This window comes from Mustela lutreola, chromosome 14, assembly GCF_030435805.1.
Source record: "Mustela lutreola isolate mMusLut2 chromosome 14, mMusLut2.pri, whole genome shotgun sequence".
NCBI lineage: Eukaryota > Metazoa > Chordata > Mammalia > Carnivora > Mustelidae > Mustela > Mustela lutreola.
The window spans coordinates 11,991,097-12,010,940 of record NC_081303.1 but is presented as its reverse complement, the minus strand read 5'-3'; the positions used below and the strand labels follow the sequence as shown (position 1 = coordinate 12,010,940).

At 34.4% G+C, this 19,844-nt stretch overlaps 1 protein-coding gene across 16 annotated transcripts in view; it reads right to left on the bottom strand.

Moving 5' to 3' along the window:
• CDC42BPA (CDC42 binding protein kinase alpha) overlaps positions 1-19,844 on the bottom strand; it is a 336,405-nt gene that overhangs the window by 246,714 nt on the left and 69,847 nt on the right. For all 16 annotated transcript variants that reach the window (XM_059145519.1, XM_059145527.1, XM_059145524.1 and 13 more), the window contains exon 2: positions 13,121-13,212. In XM_059145519.1, coding sequence (XP_059001502.1) covers positions 13,121-13,212 — 92 coding nt within the window. The remainder of the gene's footprint in view (positions 1-13,120; positions 13,213-19,844) is intronic.

Below are 19,844 nucleotides of genomic sequence, written 5' to 3'. Positions count from 1 at the left end.
CACTTGAATATCTGATCCATTCATAGTTTGTCCTAATATATAATATGAATTTTAACTGGATCCACAAATGGACCCTTCCAACTGGCTCTCCCGTTGTATCAAGACCATGTATTAAAATTTCTCTTTTGCACTAATTGGAGAGACTGCCTTTAGCAGACATTACTAGACATTACTATGTGTATGTGAGCCCATTTCTGGACTTTTTATTCATGTGCTATTTCTTGAGGCTTTATAACACATTTTAATATACAGTAGGTCTATCCCCGCTCCATTTTTTAAGCATTTTTCTGTTGATTCTTAATATTTTCCTGTATAAACTTAAGAACTAGCCTAGTAATTACCATATTACTGGAATTATTTAATCTGTTGATTAATTTATAAATAATTAACACTTTTATGATGTGGCCATTGTAAATTTTTCTCTTCCATTAACTTCCAACTACAGTTATTCATACATATAAAAGCTCACAACTTGTGTATATGTAAAATTAGTATGGAATTATCTCTTTAGTTTTATAGTAGCTTTTAGCCCTGTCTTTGGGCTTTTAGATATAGTTTTTAGATATATCAAAATATATTTCCAAACTGAAGTTCTAACTCTTCCTTTTTAATTCTTACACCTAATTGATACAGGCTTTTTGGCAAAAATTATATGTGTGCGTGTCTGGGTCATTCCAATTCATTTTCGTTTGACCCTAATTCTGGGCAATTTATGTGACTTCACCCTCTAGTTTATGCAGTAGTAGAAAGGTAGAAGAAAGAGAGCAAAATTATCAACAAGAAAACTGACTGACACTGATGTTTCTGTAAAAATAAGACTGTTGTGACACTTAAAAGATGCTAAGTTCTTGGAATGGGAAAAAAAGGACCCATATTCAAGAACAACTATTATGAAAATAATGCAGAGATTGTTTGGCAAAGAAGTCAATACAGAAATCAAAAGAGAACATTAAAAAATATTCAAGTAACCCCAAAAAAAGGCAGAAAGAGAGCAAGAGAGGATGCCTGGGTGGCTCAGATGGTTAAGCATTTGCCTTAGACTCCAGTCAGGATCCCAGAGTCCTGGGATTGAGCCCCACATTGGGCTCTCTGTTCAGGAGGGAGCCTGCTTCCTCCTCTTTCTCTGCCTGCCTCTCTGCCTACTTGTGGTCTCTCTCTCTGTGTCAAATAAATAAATAAAATCTTTTTTTAAAAAACGGTGGCTATATTAATATGAAACAAACTAGACTATCAGACAGACATACTACCTTACAAAAAAGGAAACACTCCATAATGACAAAAAAAGTTGATGTATCAGAAATACATACAAATTGAGAAATTGTTTGCAACTTTTATGAGTTTCAAAATGCATGAGGAGGAGGAACAGACATACCCACAATAATATTTGAAGATTCTAATATTCCTTTCTCAAATGAACTAAACAAAACACACCAAAGTATGGAAGATTTTATTGACAGCATCAACCACCTTGACCTGACATTCATAAAAGCATATAATCAATCAACAAACAAACAATAAAAATTATTTTCAAGTACATATGGAGTATTCATAATAATAAATCATATTTTGACCATAAGACAAATTTTAATAAATCTCCAAAGTACTGAAAACTTAAGAGTATGATGTCTAAACATAACAAACATAATTTGGACATCAGTAACAGTAAGATAACCCATTTAGTCTCAAAATTATTAAAAGTAAATGCTATATTTAATGACTAATCAAAGAAGATATCAAAGAGAAAGTCAGATCGTTTTTTGATATGAATGATAATGAAAATATAACATCAGAATCTGTGGGATAGGGACGCCTGGGTGGCTCAGTTGGTTAAGCAGCTGCCTTCGGCTCAGGTCATGATCCCAGTGTCCTGGGATCGAGTCCCACATCGGGCTACTTGCTCTGCAGGGAGCCTGCTTCTCCCTCTGACTCTGCCTTCCACTCTGTCTGCCTGTGCTCGCTCTCACTCTCTCTCTCTCTTACAAATAAATAAATAAAATCTTTAAAAAAAAAAATAAAAAAAAAAAAAAATAAAAAAAAAAAAAAAAAAAGAATCTGTGGGATACACCTAACCCTGCTCAGAGAGAAATTTAGGTTTTTTTTTAAAGATTTTATTTATTTATTTGAGAGAGACAGTGAGAGAGAGCATGAGCGAGGAGAAGGTCAGAGGGAGAAGCAGACTCCCCATAGAGCTGGGAGCCCAATGCGGGACTCGATCCCGGGACTCTGGGATCATGACCTGAGCCAAAGCAAGTCGTCCAACCAACTGAGCCACCCAGGAGTCCCGAAATTTATAGTTTTAATGCTGAAATTGGAATGGAAAAGAATGAAAGATCTAAGTTTAAGTTTTTGAGAGGCTAGAAAAAAGATGAGCAAATCAAATCCAAAGAAAGCATTATAAAAGAAACAAAGAAAAAAAATTATGTTAAAAAGTGACAAAAATAGGGGCGCCTTGCGGGGGGCTCAGCCAGTTAAGCATCTGACTCTTGGTTTTTGGCTCAGGTCATGATCTCAGGGTTGTGAGATCGAGCCCTGCACTGGGCTCCACACTCAGCCCAGAATCTGCTTGAGAGTCTCTCCTCTCCCTCTCCACCCTCCTCTGTCCCTCTCTCTGCTCACATGCGCTCTCTCTAAAATAAATCTTTTTTTATAAGTGACAAAAATACAGACAATCCATAAACCTAAAGTAGATTTGTTCAAAATTAGTAACACTAAACAACTTCTAACATGACTAACAAAGAATGAGAGGAAAAAAAACCTAAGCATCAGCAATGAAAGATGGAGTATTACCTCATATTCCACAGACGTCAAAAAAATAATAAAGGGATATTATAAGCATCATTTGAAAACATAAATGAAATAAACAAATTTCATGAAAAATAAAATTTACTGAAGCTGACACAATATAAAACAGAAAATCTGAATAGTTCTATAACCATCAAGAAACTAAATTAGTACAATTATATGCCCACAAAAAACCCCAAGTCCAGAAGGTTTTACTGGTAAATTCTATCCAACATTTAATGGGAAAAAAATACCAAATATACATAAAATATTAAAAAAAAAAGAAAGAAAAAAAAAAGGCAAACCCTCCACCAGTTCATTTTCTAAGTCCAGCATAAAACTAATGCCAAAAATTGACATCAACATTATAAAAAATAAATCATAGGTAAACATTCTCCATTAATTATAGATATGAAAATAGCTAAGAAAACACAAAGGAACTACTGAATAGAGCAATATCTCAAAAGGACAGTAAGTCATGACCAACTGGAGTTTATCCCAGAGATGAGTTTAACATTTGAAAAATCAATCACTTACCAAAGGCAGAATTCATGAAAGAAATAACTGATAAATTCGACTTCACCAAAATTAAAAACTTCTGCTTTATGACAGATACTGTCACAAGAATGAGAAGACAAACCTGAGAAGAAGTATTTGCAAAAGACGGCATCTGATAAAGGACAATTATCTAAAACAAACAAAGAACTCTTAAAAATCAACATTAAGAAAACAAACCACCCTGGGGCACCTGGGTGGCTCAGTGGGTTAAGCCTCTGCTTTCGGCTCAGGTCATGATCTCAGGGTCCTGGGATCAGGCCCCGCATCGGGCTCTCTGCTCAGCAGGGAGCCTGCTTCCCCCTCTCTCTCTCTGCCTGCCTCTCTGCCTACCTGTGATCTTTCTCTCTATCAAATAGATAAAAATAAAATCTTAAAAAAAAAAAAAAAGAAAAAGAAAAAGAAAACAAACCACCCCATTAAAAAAATGGGCGAAAGATCCTTACAGACACCTCACCCAAGAAGATACACAGGTGGCATATGAAAATATGCTCAACATCACCTAGAGAACTGCAGGTTCAAACAACCATGAGATACAACTACACACCTATTAAAATGGCCAAAATTTAAAACACTGAAAATGCCAAAGGCTGATAAGGATGTGGATCAACAGGAACTCTCATTCATTGCTAGTCAAATGCAAAATGGTACCAGCCACATAGTATGACATTTTGGTAGTTTCTTACAAAACTTTAACAGTACTCCTACCATTCCATCCAGCAATCATGCTCCTTGGTATTTCCCCAAAGGAAGTGAAAATTTATGTCCACCCAACAATCTCCTCATGGGTACTTATGGCAGCTTAATTCATAATTGCCAAAAGTTGGAAGCAACCAAGATATTTTTCAGTAGGTAAATGGATAAATAAAACCAGAGGCTTGTTTAGACAATGGTGTATTACCCAACACTAAAAAGAAATGAGCTATCAAAAGCCATGAAAAGCCATAAGAGAAATGTAAATGAACATTACTACATGGAAGAAGCCAATCTGAAAAGCTACCTTCTATATGTTCCAACTACAGGACATTCTGGAAAAGGCAAAACTGTGGAGATAGTAAAAAGATGAGGGATAGCCAGAAGACAAAGGAAACGTGGAATGATAAAACAGCGCACAGAGGATTTTGAAGGCAGTGAAACAATTCTGTGTGATATTTTAAGGATGGATATGTACCATTATACATTGGTTCAAACCCATACAATGTGAACCACCAAGAGTGACCCCCCCAGTGTAAACTGTGGACATCGGCTGATAACACTGTGTCTGTGCAGACTCACAGACTATAGCACATGCATCACTAGAATGCAGAATGTCAATAGTGGAAGAGGCTGAGCACAAGTTGGGCTTGGGGGGATATGGGAACTCCCTGTACTTTCCACTCAAACTTGCTATAAATTTTGCTATAAAAATGTTCTAAAAAATAAATTCTATTTTTAAAAAGTCTAAGTGACTCACCATATTACCAGAATAAAAGAGCAAATCTATATGATTATTTCAGTAAATGCCCAAAAAGCATATGACAAAATTCAGCACCCATTAGAGAGGAATTTTTTTTTTAATTCTCGGCAAACCAGTAATAGAAGACAGTATTTTCAAAAGGATAAAAGGCACCTACACAAACACTAAAACACTGAGTCCTGTCTCCCAGTGCTCAGGAATAGGGTAAGGATGCCTATCCTCCTGGCATCTATTCAATAATGTACTACACGTCCAAACTAGTACAGTAAGATAAAGAAACAGAAAGTATAAAGCCTGTAAAGTAAAAAGGAAATTGTCCCTATTTTCAGATGATATGATCATTTACAAAGAAAATCTAAGAAAGCAACAACTAAAATAACAAAAAACTATTTAAAAATAAGTGAATTTAGGAAATAATATTAGATACAAAAATCCGTGATGTATCTACATACTAGCAGCATGCTATCTGAACATAAAAAATTTTAGTATCATCTACCATAGCACCAAAAAACATAATATATTTAGGAATACATTTAATTAAAAGAACGAACAAAACTTATATACTAAAATTATAAAACATTCTTGAGAAAAATTAAAATACACTTTAAAAAACAAAGAGAGGGGCACTTTGGTGGCTCAGTCATTGAGTATTTGACTCCTGATTTTGGCTCAGATCATGATCTCAGGGTCATGAGATCAAGCCCCACATCAGGCTCTGCACTGAGTCTGGAACCTGTTTAAGATTCTCTGTCTCCCAGGGCACCTGGATGGCTTAGTCTTTAAGCATCCGTCTTTGGCTCAGGTCATGATCCCAGAGTCCTGGGATCAGGCCCACATGGAGCTCCCTACTCAGCAGGGGAGTCTGCTATTCCCTCTCCCACTCCCCCTACTTGTCTTCCCTCTCTCACTGTGTCTCTGTCAAGTAAGTAAATAAATAATATTAAAGGAAAAAAATTCTCCCTCTGAGCCTCTGCACACCCAACCCCTCAGCTCACACATGCTCTCCCTGTTTCTCTTTTTAAAAAAAAAAAAAACAAAAAAAAAAAAACGGGGCGCCTAGATGGCTCAGTTGGTTGGATGACTGCCTTCGGCTCAGGTCATGATCCCGGAGTCCCAGGATCGAGTCCGGCATCTGGCTCCCAGCTCCACAGGGAGTCTGCTTCTCCCTCTGACCTTCTCCTTGCTCATGCTCTCTCTCACGGTCTCTCTCTCTCAAATAAATAAATAAAATCTTTAAAAAAAAAAAAAAGGAAGAGAGAAATAACATTGTTTATGGACTAACTAGTAGACCCAACATTATTAATGTGTCAGTCCGACCAAAACTGATCTATAATTGATGCAAATTCATTTTCAAAACCAGTAGGTTTTATGGAAACTGACATGGATTCTAAAATTTATGCAATAATCCAACAGTTCTATAAGAGTTCAAACGATTTTGAAAAAGAACCTGGTAGAAGGACTTACACTCAGACTTCACTACATGCTCTCAACTTTACAGTATAAAGCAAAAGGAAAAAAAATCAAGATAGTGTGGAAATGGGGCACCTGGGTGGCTCAGTGGGTTAAAGCCTCTGCCTTCAGCTCAGGTCCTGGGATTGAGCCCCGCATTGGGCTCTCTGCTCAGCAGGGAGCCTGCTTCCTCCTCTCTGTCTGTCTCTCTGCCTACTTGAGATCTCTGTCTGTCAAATAAATAAATAAAAATCTTTAAAAAAAAAAAAAAAAAAAAAGATAGTGTGGAACTGGCATAGGGAAAGACAAAGAGACCAATGAAATAGAATAGAAAGAGCAGAAAAAGGTGCAGGCTTATATGGTCAACTGATGATTTTTTTTTTTTTTTTTAAACAAAGGTGCAGAAGTAATTCAATAGACGGAAAACAGGCTTTTCAACAAATGGTGTTAAAACAACTGGAAATCCATTGGGACATAAATGAGCCCCAATGCCTATCTGACATCATACATGAATTAATTTGAAATGGAATTGGGAAATGTGGGAAATGGATCACCAATCCAAACAGAAAAGGTAAAACTATAAAGCTTTAATGGGAAAAGCATAAATACCTTTGTGACCTGGCTATGAACAAGAATTTCTTAGAATAAAAAAAAAATAACAACAATGAGAGAAAAAATTTTCAATTATATCATCAAAATTTAAAACTTCTGCTCATAAGGAAACACTTCTTAAGAAAATTAATAGGCAAACCACACAGCCTGTGAGAAAATATTGACAAAACATGTATCTGACAAAGGACTCTTATAATATAAAATATAATGAATTCCTACAATAATGAAAATACAAATACATCAATTTTTTTTAAAATGAACAAAATATTTGAATATATACTTCACAAAGAAGATAGAAGAATGATGAATAAGCCACAAAAACACATTACTATGTTGACATACAACACAAATCCAAATAACAATGCAATTTAAGACCATGAGATACTATTACATACTCGCTAGACTAACAATGAGAATGTATTGGTGAGACCTATGGAACATGGTAGGAATATAAATTGGTACAACCAGATTAGAAAACTGCCAGTTTCTTTTAAATTTAAACATGCACCTACCATTAGCAGTGCTGTTCCAGTAATATTACCAAAGGAAAATATAAATGTATTTCCATACATACTTGTACAATAATATGCGTATCAATTTTACTCCTAATACTCAAAAACTAAAAACAGCGCAAATGCTCATCAACATAAGAATGGATAAATTGTACTATATTAATAAAATAGTATGCTAATCAGCAACAAAAAAGGGAATATTCATACATTCAATCACAACAATGGATCTCACAGACATATTCTGAGCAAAAGAAATTGTACCCTGAAAAGTACATATGGTAGGATTCCATTTACATGAAATTTTCAAAAACCCAAAACTAAGCCACAGTTATAATTTAAAACAGTGGTTGCCACTTCTTAGGGAGATGGAAAAGTTCTATATCTTCAATAAGAGTGAATCTATTTATCAAAACTCACATCATACATACACACAATACGTGTATTTCAACACATAAAATTTACCGCAAAAGAGAGAGACCATCAAAAAAAGAAAAAAGCAAAAAGAAATCACACTCCCAGATGGCTTAACTAGTTTCCAAGAAATAATAATCTTACACAAACTTTCAAAAACTGAGAAACCAAGAACGCTTCCCAAATTGTTAATTCTTACGACCTAAGCATATCACTCCAGAATATAAAAAAATTAATAGAATAGGTAAATTAAAAGCCAATCTTTCTCATACATGTAAATTAAAACTGCTAAACAAAATATAAGCAAATTAAACCAAACTATATATATTAAAATGATACACAGAGCTGGATTTATATACTAATGTAATATTGGTACATTCAAAAACTAACCAATATAATCCCCGCAGTAACCAAATATAGAAGTTAAATCATATCAACAAAACACATATAGAAAAACTTTTGATAAAGGTTAACTTCTATGCATGGGAAAAACTCTAAACAGACAAGGACTAGAAGGAAAACTACCTTAGCCTAAAAAAGAATAACAATACAAACAAAAAATCTGCAGCAAACTTCAAATGCAATAGTAGAATACTGAGTACTTCACTCTAAAATCACAAACCAGACAAAAATTCTATTTTCACCACTTGAATTCAACATTTTATGGAAGATCCTCTCCATTGCAGTAATATATGAAAAAGAAATAAAAGGCATAAAGTTCAGAAAGAAAAAAAAACGGTCATTATTTGGAAATACAATTATGAAAAATTCAAAAACTTACATATTAATAATCTAGAATAAGTGAATATATCAAGATTCTTAAATACAGTATGAATATACAAAAATCAATTGCATTTCTATTCTAGTACAAAGTTAGAAAACAATTCTCTTAAAGCTCATCTGAAAACATCAAACACTCATAAATGTATAAAACCTACAAAGAATAAAATGAGCCTTGACTTATACCTCAAGAAACACAAAATTATAAATCTGATGGAAAACAGTCTAAAATATAAAAATTTTTTTTTAAGATTATAGACTTTAGCATGGGAAAATATCCTCATGACCTTGGAAGTTTTAAAAAAACTTCTTTAAAGGAACACAAAAGGACTAACAATAAAGAAATTTTATTAACTGGAGTTTACTAAATCTAAAAACTTCTCCTCAATAAAAGATCCATATGGAGAGGGAAAAGCCAAGACACAGAAAGGAAGAGATATTTTATTTAATACACACATACACACACATTATCTCCAATAAAGCACCTATACCCAGAATATACCAGTAAGTCAGATAACCCACTCTCAATCCGCCACCCACTCCCAATCTAACATCAGAATATGCACTTCACACACGCACAAAAAAAATCTAAGGTATTTACAGTGATATGAAAACGGGTATAAGTTAAAAACTTAAGAGAAAATATAAAATGAAATTGTAATCCAATATTACTACTCACCCTCCAAAAAATTTGCTAAAAATTTAAAAACAAATAAATAACCAAGTATTGGTGAGGTTGTCAGCAACTGGAACCTTCTCTGTTGGTGGGTTTTTTGGTAAAAATCAGCAAACTGGTAACCACTTGGGAAATTTTCTGGCATTATCGACCAAAGCTAAACAGACCTATCCGATCACCCAGCAATTCCACTCCTAAGTTTATATGAAACACAAATGAGTGTCTCTGTCTCCCAAAAGACATGTAAAAGAATGTTCATAGCAACATTAACATGGCCAAAAACTATAAACAACTTGAATACCCACCAACATTAGTATGAATAAATATCTTGTGGTGTATTTATACAAAGGAATACTGTGAACTAATACAAAGATGAATCACACATGTTGAGCAAAAAGCCAGAAACAAGAGTATGTATTATATAATTCCATTAATAAATAATTCAAAAACAGGCAAAATAAATCAACAGTGATAAAGTCAGCATAAATAATTAATATGGAGGTGCTTACTCACAGAGAGGAGGCAGTGGGTACCTATTGTACGTAATGGTTACATAAGTACATGCAAATGTAAAAATCCATTGAGTCAGGTGTGCACAGAACTCAATTTTTTAAAAAGCTTAAGACCTCAAAATAAATGTATTTTCAGACAAATAAAAGCAGACAGTTTATCATCAGACAGGATGAAATAATTAAAGGAATTTTTAAGTCAAAATGTTATCAAAGGGAAGTCTGTGACTATAAAAAGCAAGAGAAAAATGTGAATATATGAGCACATCTAAAGGAACAGAGCCAGTAGTTTTGGAGGTTTTAAATATATGTACTACTGAAGACATAACAGCAATGACCCAAAAAAAGGTTTAAGTCAGATAAATCAGAATTAGCAAAATACAAATTTGCCACGACTACGTATGGCAATCTCTAGAGAAACCAAATGAAAAGTTAAACTAAGAAATTAATAAATGAGGGAGAGAATAATTTAAAATACTCCATTACCAGGAATTAAACATGTAATACAGAATGGGCAAGATAAATAGAAAACAAATAGTAATAAATAATTCCATTACATATAGTCAAATGACTATACACTTCAATTAAAAGATGAGATTATCAGACTGGATTAAAAAATAAAAACTGGGGGACCTGGCTGGCTCAGTCAGTAGGGAATGTCATTCTTAATAAGTAAATAAAATCTTAAAAAAAAAAAAAACAAAAGCAAAAACAAAAACAAAGGGGAGTCTGGATGGCTCTGTGGGTTAAGCCTCTGCCTTTGGCTCAGGTCATGATGTCAGGATCCTGGGACCAAGCCCCACATGGGGCTCTCTGCTCAGCAGGGAGCCTGCTTCCCCCTCTCTCTCTGCCTGCCTCCCTGTCTACTTGTGATCTGTCAAATAAGTAAATAAAAACTTAAAAAACAAAGTAGAGAATGTGATTCTTGATCTTGAGGGTCATGAGTTCAAGCCCTAAGCTGGGGGTAGAGTTCCCTTAAAAAAACAAACAAACAAACAAACCAAACCTGTATTCTACTGAACAGTAAACATACCATAAGATTATAGAAAGCTAAAACTCTAAGCATGGAATAAGATATTTAATGAAAATACAAATAAAAAGATCTAGAATCATTCTAGTCACATCAAATTAAGGAAAATTTCAAAAAGCATTATTTAGAGACAACAAGGATCATTCTATTATGATTAAAAGAGTTAATCACCAGGAAGATACAATAACTTTATATTTGTTATCAGTGAAAAATAAAAGAAATAAAGACTAAACAAATCCTCTATCAGGAAACGACAAATCAAGCAGAGAAAATAAAGTAAGGATGTGGAAGATTTGAACAAGGTGAATGATTTTAACCTAATATTTATATAACAATGCATGGCAAATTTCAAAGGACTGAAATCACGCACAGAGACTGTTACGGAATTACACTGCAACTCAGTAAGGGAAATACACTTAGAAAACCCTCCAAGTATTTAGAAACTGACCAACAAACTTCTAAGTTAATAGGAAAAAAAAAAAAGAAAACACAATGGAAATTTGAAATCACATTAGAAATCACACTGTATTTTGAGCAAAATAACAAAGAAAATATGACATATCAAAACTTATCAGCTGTAGATAAAGCTGTCTAGAGGAAATTGTATAGCCTTAAACACACATTTGAAAAAAAGGGCTAGACACCAATGCTCTAATTATCTGTCTCTAAAAGTTATAAAAAGAATAGCAACTTAAAACAAAAGAAAGTACAGCCCACTTCTCCCTCTACCCTTACCCTGCTGATGCTCCCGCGAAAGGAAAAGAAGGAAAAGAAAAAAGGGGCACCCGGGTGGCTCAGTTGGTTAAGCGTCTGCCTTCTACTCTCTCTCTAATAAATGAATAAAATCTTAAGGGAAAAAAAACAAAGAGAATAAAAGGAAGAAAATATTAAAAGCAGCAATTACTGAAACAAATATACAATAGAAAAATTCAAAAGGCAAAGGTTAATTCATTGAAAAAATAAAACTGATAAAGTTCTAGCATGAAAAATGAAAAAATGAGAGGTAAAAATAATAAGTATAGTAATAACTGTGAAAAATCAGATGACATGGGTGAACTTAGCAAAACTAACATACAGAGAGAAAATCCAATCTGATTTCCTCTAAAGAAATTAAAACTGTCTTATTGGCAAGCTCCAGGCCCAATGGTTTCACAAGTGGAATCTTCTACACATTTAAGGAAGAAATAACAATCTTCCCAAACTCTTCCAGAGAACAGTAAGAGAGGCCAGCATAACCAAAATACCAAAATCTGATTGGTATTTTATTTTGTTACTATTTTTTTAAGATTTTATTTATTTGACAGACAAAGATCACAAGCAGGCAAAGAGGCAGGCAGAGAGAGAGGAGGAAGCAGACTCTCCGCTGAGCAGAGAGCCTGATGTGGGGCTCGATCCCAGGACCCTGGGATCATGACCTGAGCCGAAGGCAGAGGCTTTAACCCACTGAGCCACCCAGGCGCCCCTGATTGGCATTTTAAGTAGTAAAATTACAAGCCAGTTTCTCTCCAAGAATCTGAACACAGACACACACACACACACACACACACACACACACACACAGTAAGCTAAGTGCAATGAGACATGAAGATAATACAAGGTTGGGCTTATCTTAGAAATGAAAGGTTAGTTTAACATTTGAAACTAAATCGTTGTAATTCAACACATTAACAGAGTAAAGCAGAAAAGCCTTAAGTGTCTTAAAAGATGCTGATAAAACATTTTCTTAAAATCCAACACAATTCATAATTGAAAAGTAAAATCAACTGGGTTGCTAGGTATGAAGGCAAACAAAACTCCACGATATTTCTAATTACTAGCAAAAAAACAACTAGAAAATGAAATTTAACAATTCTAATTAAAATAACAAAGAATACCACATTCCTTTATCAAGTGGCTGATTCAGTATCATTAAGTATCAATTATCTACAAATTAATCTCCTATTTCAGGGCAATCCTAATCAAAATTCAAGTAGATGTATGGGTGTGGATTTTTAAGAGTATTTCCGAAACTGAAACATTCAGTGTAAAATTTTATGAAAATATCAAGGGCCAAGAACAGAGGAGGAGAGGAAGGAAGCTGGAGTAATTACAGTATCAGATATTGAGACTTCTTAATCTAGAGTATGTAAGACTGTGGTACCGGCACAAGGAAACTTCCACTGACATGTGAAGAAAAACATCTTGGAAAAAAATTCCATGTAGAAATATTTCATCCAAACACTAATATATTTTCTGATTGATCATATAATGATAGCAAGGACATCATATTTCAGTTAAATTCTCTCATAAACTGTATAAAATTTTTTCCACAACAATTAGCAGAACTTTAATAAAAACTTTATCTCTTACCTCTCCAAAAGCTCCTCGACCTATCACCTTCAGTATCTCAAAGTCTTCTCTGTGTAGGCGCATCTGTTTCACTTTAGAAGTAAATGGTTTGGCTGAAACAAAAGAACATCAATTACTTAAATTAGGTATATACATAATGGCATTTCTTAAGCAATAAACATTCAAATGATAATTAAGAATGAAGTCAAAATACCTCATAATCCCATCAAACTATATTAAGAAGAAATACATTTAATTTCCATAAGAAAACAATTTCCTTTATTTCTTGCATGTGAATTGCATTTTTTGTGATAAACATACTTTTAAACACCTAATAACCTAAGAAATAATGCAAAGTAAGAGCAATGTACAAAGGAGGTCAATTCATTTTCACGTAGAATTCTAACACTCAATGCTAGACATATTATTTTAACAACAAATGTCCAAGAAGTAAAAGCAAATTTCATGGAAGGAGCTTCAGCAATTCCAACCACGTAAATTCAGATTTCTTTCACACTCATTCATGTATATACCCTTTTAACACCATTAGCAAGAGTCTACACTGTATAAAACATGGTGGCACTCACCGGAGTTTGAACAATTATCAGTACAGTATGATACCTTCCTTCTTCAGGAAGTTCTAAGTCTTCAGGGCAGACAGACAGTAGACACACATACAAAATTTAACAGTGGGATGAAACTTCTAAGAGAGGTAAATATAAAGTGCTTCAAGATAGGTGAGAATGGAACACTAATACTTTACAGATGACATAACACAGAACTGCACCTTGAGGACTAAGTAGAACTCTGCTACTTTGCCTGGGTTTGCAGTGTAGACATTCCAGGCACAGGGAGCAATATAAGCAAATGCAGAGAGGCAAGAAAATGACCATGAGGTGATGACAATAAATATTCCACTGCTGTTACAGAATTTTGAGAAGAAAGGCAAAGAAAATGGACCCAGAAAGCGGAAAATGTAATTGGCCTTGAATACCATACAAGGAATTCAGACACCCTATTAATAATAGCTGATAAACTGACATTTTTAAAAAATCTTAAAATCAGTGTATGTTCTGCTGCCTCTGAGAGAAATGTCAACCTGTCTTCCTTTCCTCCCTTCATGTCCCTCTTCGGTCTCACAAAAAAAGGAGTAATATGATTAAAGGGTCTATAGATACAGGTCTCGTCCCCTTCCCTCCATGGGGCAAGAGTAATATTTATTTGAGCATTAGGAGAGTGAAACAGGCGAGGCAGTCCTTACAAATTGATTTGTTCTGAAGGTATTTAGCTCTACTAGATTAGAAAAGAAGGGGGGTGCCTGGGTGGCTCAGTGGGTTAAGCTTCTGCCTTAGGCTCAGGTCATGATCCCTGTGTCCTGGGATCAAGCCCCATATCGGGCTCTCTGCTCAGCAGGGAGCCTGCTTCCTCCTCTCTCTCTCTCTCTGCCTACTTGTGATCTCTGTCAAATAAATAAATAAATAATCTTAAAAAAAAAAAAAAAGAAGGGTATTCCACACTGCATATCTCAGTCTAGTAGAGACTTCTGTGGTGTTTTAGATAATAAGGAAAGGAAATAGAGGTTGGCTATTTGGAATTCACACAAGTAAGAAGATGATCAAAGGAATATCAAATTTGAATGACGGTATGGAGGAGCTCATCCTAGGAAAAAGGAAACACACAAAATAATGGCACCAAATGAAGTGAACACTTCGAAAAAATTACTAAGGCACCTTGGTTTTTGAACAAACCAGACTAGACAAATTGGTGAGACTATGGCCACTGTGTACCAGTCAGGGTTCCAAATGGAAATACATCATAACTGGCGGAAAGTTTATTGACAAATAGACTATTTGCAAGGTTGTAGGTGGGACATAAGGGAACCACAAGGAAGATTAGTCATCTATCCATCTAGGAGTAATCTGAGGCTGTGTCCCTCCCTTTCCCAGCTTCTGTATCAGCGTTTCAGGAATACATGGTTAAGGTGAGTAGGTACAGAATATATAAAATAAAAATAAAGATGTGGAGTCAGCCAGTATGAGTCTAGTGCTGGTCCAGTTGCCAGCTACAGCTAAAAAACATCACACAGCGGCCTACAACATAACATTTAGCAGTTCTTTAAATACAGCTTCTACCTCACTTTATATTCCTCCTACCTCAAGACTTCCAAATAACCTGAACCCAAATAAAGTATATGCTCCATAATTTTGTCTCATTACCGACCCTAAATCCAAAAACAGCATTTCATCACAGACAACTACAGTTATTTGTAATCTAGAGTAATTCCACATATACCTTCTTTTAGGTAACATCCTACTTATCTAAAAAGTCAAAAATGGAGCATTTTCAAACACCTGAAACACTACTGCAGAACAGGAAAAGAAAAAAATTTTTTTTTAATTTAAATTCTATTAGCCAACATATAGTACATCATTAGTTTTTGATGGGGTATTCAATGATTCAAAGAAACTATTTTTTATAAACATATATTTTTATCCCCAGGGGTACAGGTCTATGAGGGGGGTTGGGAGAAAGGGGTGGGAAGAAACTATTTTTTAAAACTAAATGAAATTCTCTCTATAAATGAAATTTATACAATTCAGGTACATAAACGGTTGCTAAAATGATCTTTTAGGAAAGATACAAAGGATGATAGTATGCCAAAAGAAAAAATCATTTTTCCATACAGTAGCATATTCCCTGAAAGCACTACAAATGAGTACGGCACAATTATGTGTAATTAGGATTTTATGAGTTTTCCAAGTTTTATGGGAGACTTCAAACAATCCTATCTATTCTTTATTTTCTGAAACCTGCTGGTAAAAATCCCATTTCTTTGGCACTGCAAAAGTATTCTATTTTAGACATTCAAAAATGAGTTAAGCCACAAATTTCTTCTGAAGGCTCATAGTTTTACTAATCATTTACTCAATTCACTCACAAAGTACATTCTAATACCTGTGCTGTATGCCAGCCATTTTATAAGACGCTAGAGATACAAAAGATAAATAGTCCCTATCCTCAAGTAAACAAATTGTGCAATAAGTGTTATTTTTCCATTTAAAATGTTCCATGTGAATACAAATGGCTAATAAACAGAAAATGGCACTCACAAGAAATCAGAGAAATGCAAACAAACAAACTAGAAATATTCTATTACTTACCAATCAAATGCGCACCACCACCAACTCCCCCCAACCTCCGGCAAAAAGAAAAAAAAAGTGAAACCACCAAGTGTTTGTGGGTGTTTGAATTATGAATAACAGGTATTCTCATACATAGCTGATATGACTTAATTACAATCTCCATGAAGAGGATTTGGTTTCCTATTTCACTTTTTCAATTTAGTATATTACTTAAGATTTTTAAAACTTGAAACATCTTTATATACCTTGATATAAATCATACTTGGTTGTAATGAATTTATTTAATACACAGATGTCATTGCTTTGCTTTTAAAATTTTATATCTGTGTTCATAAACAATGTTGATCTACAATTATCTTTTTTTCTATACTGTCTTCATCTGGTTTGGGACCAATGATCAATAAACCTCATTAAGTATGTTTAAGTAGCTTTCTCTCCTTTTTCAGTGTCTACACAAAATACAGTTTGTTTAAAGATCTCAAGGTGATAAACAAAACCAGAAAACTTTTAGAAGATGAAAGTAGAGGGGCGCCTGCGTGGCTCAGTCGTTGAGAATCTGCTGTCAGTAGAGAGCCTGCTTCTCACTCTGCCTACTCTCTCCCTGCTTGTGCTCACATTCTTACTCTCTCTGACAAATAAATAAATAAAAATATTAAAAAAAAAAAAAAAAAACAAAGAGAAGATGAAAGCGGAGACTCTGACTATAAGGTCTGATAAAGCATGTTAATGAAAACATCTTTCCAGTGGACTTTTAATAGCTGACTTTCATATTATTGTCATTTTCATATTTTCTATTTCTTCTTGTGACAACTATGTTATACTTTTCTACAAATTCATATGTTGCACTGAAATTTTCAAATTTACTAGGATAAAGTAAAATAATTTTCTTTGGTCTTTTTTTTTAAGGAACATAACAATTTTTTTTATTTTTGTGCCCTTTTAAAACTATGCTAATACTGTATATTTGTATCTTTTTTTATTGTTTTTCCTTATGAATACGGCTGGAAGTTTGCATATTTTACAGTAATTCTTCCAAATACATAATATTTAGATTTGCTGGCCCTCCATAAAATTCTGTGAGTTTTTTCTTGTTTTAGTAGGTTCTTCCCCAAATTTATGCAAAATTTCAGAAAAAGTAGAAGCTACTATTAACCCGTCCCCTCCCACGAAATAACTAAGTTAGAATAAGCAAAAGAGATATTAGGGGGAAATGCATTAGTAGACTAAGGATTTAAAGGAGCCATACATAGAGCTTAAAAAGGGGGGGGGGCTGTATAACCAGAACATAATGATTCTAAACATGTATGGACCAAACAACATAACCTCAAAATACGTAAAGCTAAACTGACAGACATAAAAGAAGAAACAAACTCACCTTCATATATTTTACTGTAACTCTCAGTAATTGATAACCCAAAAAGACAAAAAAAAAAAAAAAAAAAATGAGCACCATGCATGTAATGCCCCACCTATGAGTTGGAGAATATCATTTAAAAACATACACACAGAACTTCTACAAATTTTGACAACATGCCAAGACATAAAGCTGCCTCCAAAAAATTCCAAAGTACTGAGAACATAAAAACCAAATTATATGAGTATAATACAATTAGAAATCAATAACAGAAAGGTTACCAGAAAAAACCATAAGCTCTGATATCCTAAACCAATATTAAGGAAGAAATTAATAAAAATTAGAAAATACTCAGAACTACACAGTAATAATAAAATACTATATAACAAAAGCAGACTAAACTAGTATATACTGGGGCAGGGGGGAACTCTCAGTATTTACACGGGTAAAGAACAACTTAAAAATTAAGGTATTAAAGAGACCATGAAGTATTAGACCAAAAAAATAAACTCAAAGTAGAAGAAAATAAATAAGAAAGCAAAATAAATAAAATTAATTAATTTGAAAATAAGCATAGAATACAAAGGCTCAACAAGGCCAAAGGACAGTTTGTTGAAAAAAAACTAATAAAAACAGAAAAATCTATACTGGGAATGAGAAACTGAACAAAACTTCAGATGCTGCTGAGACTAAATGGGTGGTAAGAGAATATCATTAAAAGCTTATGCCAATAAATTGGAAAATATAGAAGTAAACAAATTCCTAGAATGAGTAACTGTGTTTTTAAAATTAAAAATATGAACTATCTAATAAGCTAAATCACTAGTGTAAAAATCTTCCACAAAAAAAGACCAATCCTGAAGAGCATTACCTCCAAATTCAACTAAACACATTAAGAGGTAATTCCAATTTTAATGAAATTTTCCAAATAATAAATCAAGAGGGAAAGCTAACCCATTTCATCAAAAATACAGATGCAAAAGATCTCATCAAATTATCAACTAATCTAGCAATTTATAAATAAAATAACATGACCAAGTTGGGTTTATCCCAAGAATGCAAAGTTGTTTTAATATTAGAAAACTGATTAATGTGATTTAGCACATAAACAAATTGGAAAAAAAATTCAATATTTTAAGAAATATTTCTGGGACGCCTGGGTGGCTCAGTTGGTTAAGCGGCTGCCTTCAGCTCAGGTCATGATCCCAGCGTCCTGGGATCGAGCCCCACATTGGGCTCCTTGCTCGGCTGGGAGCCTGCTTTCCCTCTGCCTCTGCCTACCACTCTGTCTGCCTGTGCTCACGCTCTCTAACAAAAAAATAAATAAAATCTTTAAAGAAAGAAAGGAATATTTCTATATACAAACACAGATCAATAAAATTATACAAGCATTCATGCGATTTTTTAAAAACTACACCTTTTTTAGCAATTTTTTAAAATTTCCTTTTCAGTGTTCCAGAATTCATTGTTTATGCACCACACCCAGTGATCCATGCAATACGTGCCCTCCTTAATACCCACCACCGGCTCACCCTCCCTACTCCCTCCCCTCCAAAACTCTCAGTTTGTTTCTTAGAGTCCACCATCTCTCATGGTTCATCTCTCTCTCCAATTTCCCCCAACTTACCTCTCCTCTCCATCTCCCCATGTCCTCCATGTTATTCCTTATGCTCCACAAGTAAGTGAAACCATGATAATTGACTCTCTCTGCTTGACTTATTTCACTCAGCATATCAGCATAATCTCCTCCAGTCCCATCCATGTTGATACAAAAGTTGGGTATTCATCCTTTCTGATGGAGGCATAACACTCCATAGTATATATGGACCACATCTTCTTTATCCATTCGTCTATTGAAGGGCATCTTGGTTCTTTCCACTAGTTTGGCAACTATGGCCATTACTGCTATGAACACTGGGGTACATATGGCCCTTCTTTTCACTGTATCTGTATCTTTGGGGTAAACACCCAATAGTGCAATTGCAGGGTCATAGGGAAGTTCTATTTTTAATTTCTTAAGGAATCTCCACACTGTTTTCCAAAGTAACTGCACCAACTTGCAATCCCACCAACAGTGTAAGAGGGTTATCCTTTCTCCACATCCTCTTCAATGCATGTTGTTTTCGGTCTTGTTAATTTTGGCCATTCTAACTGATATAGGGTGGTATCACAATGTGGTTTTGATTTGAATCTCCCTGATGGCTAATGATGATGAACTTGAAATGGGTAAAAGACCTCAACATGAGGC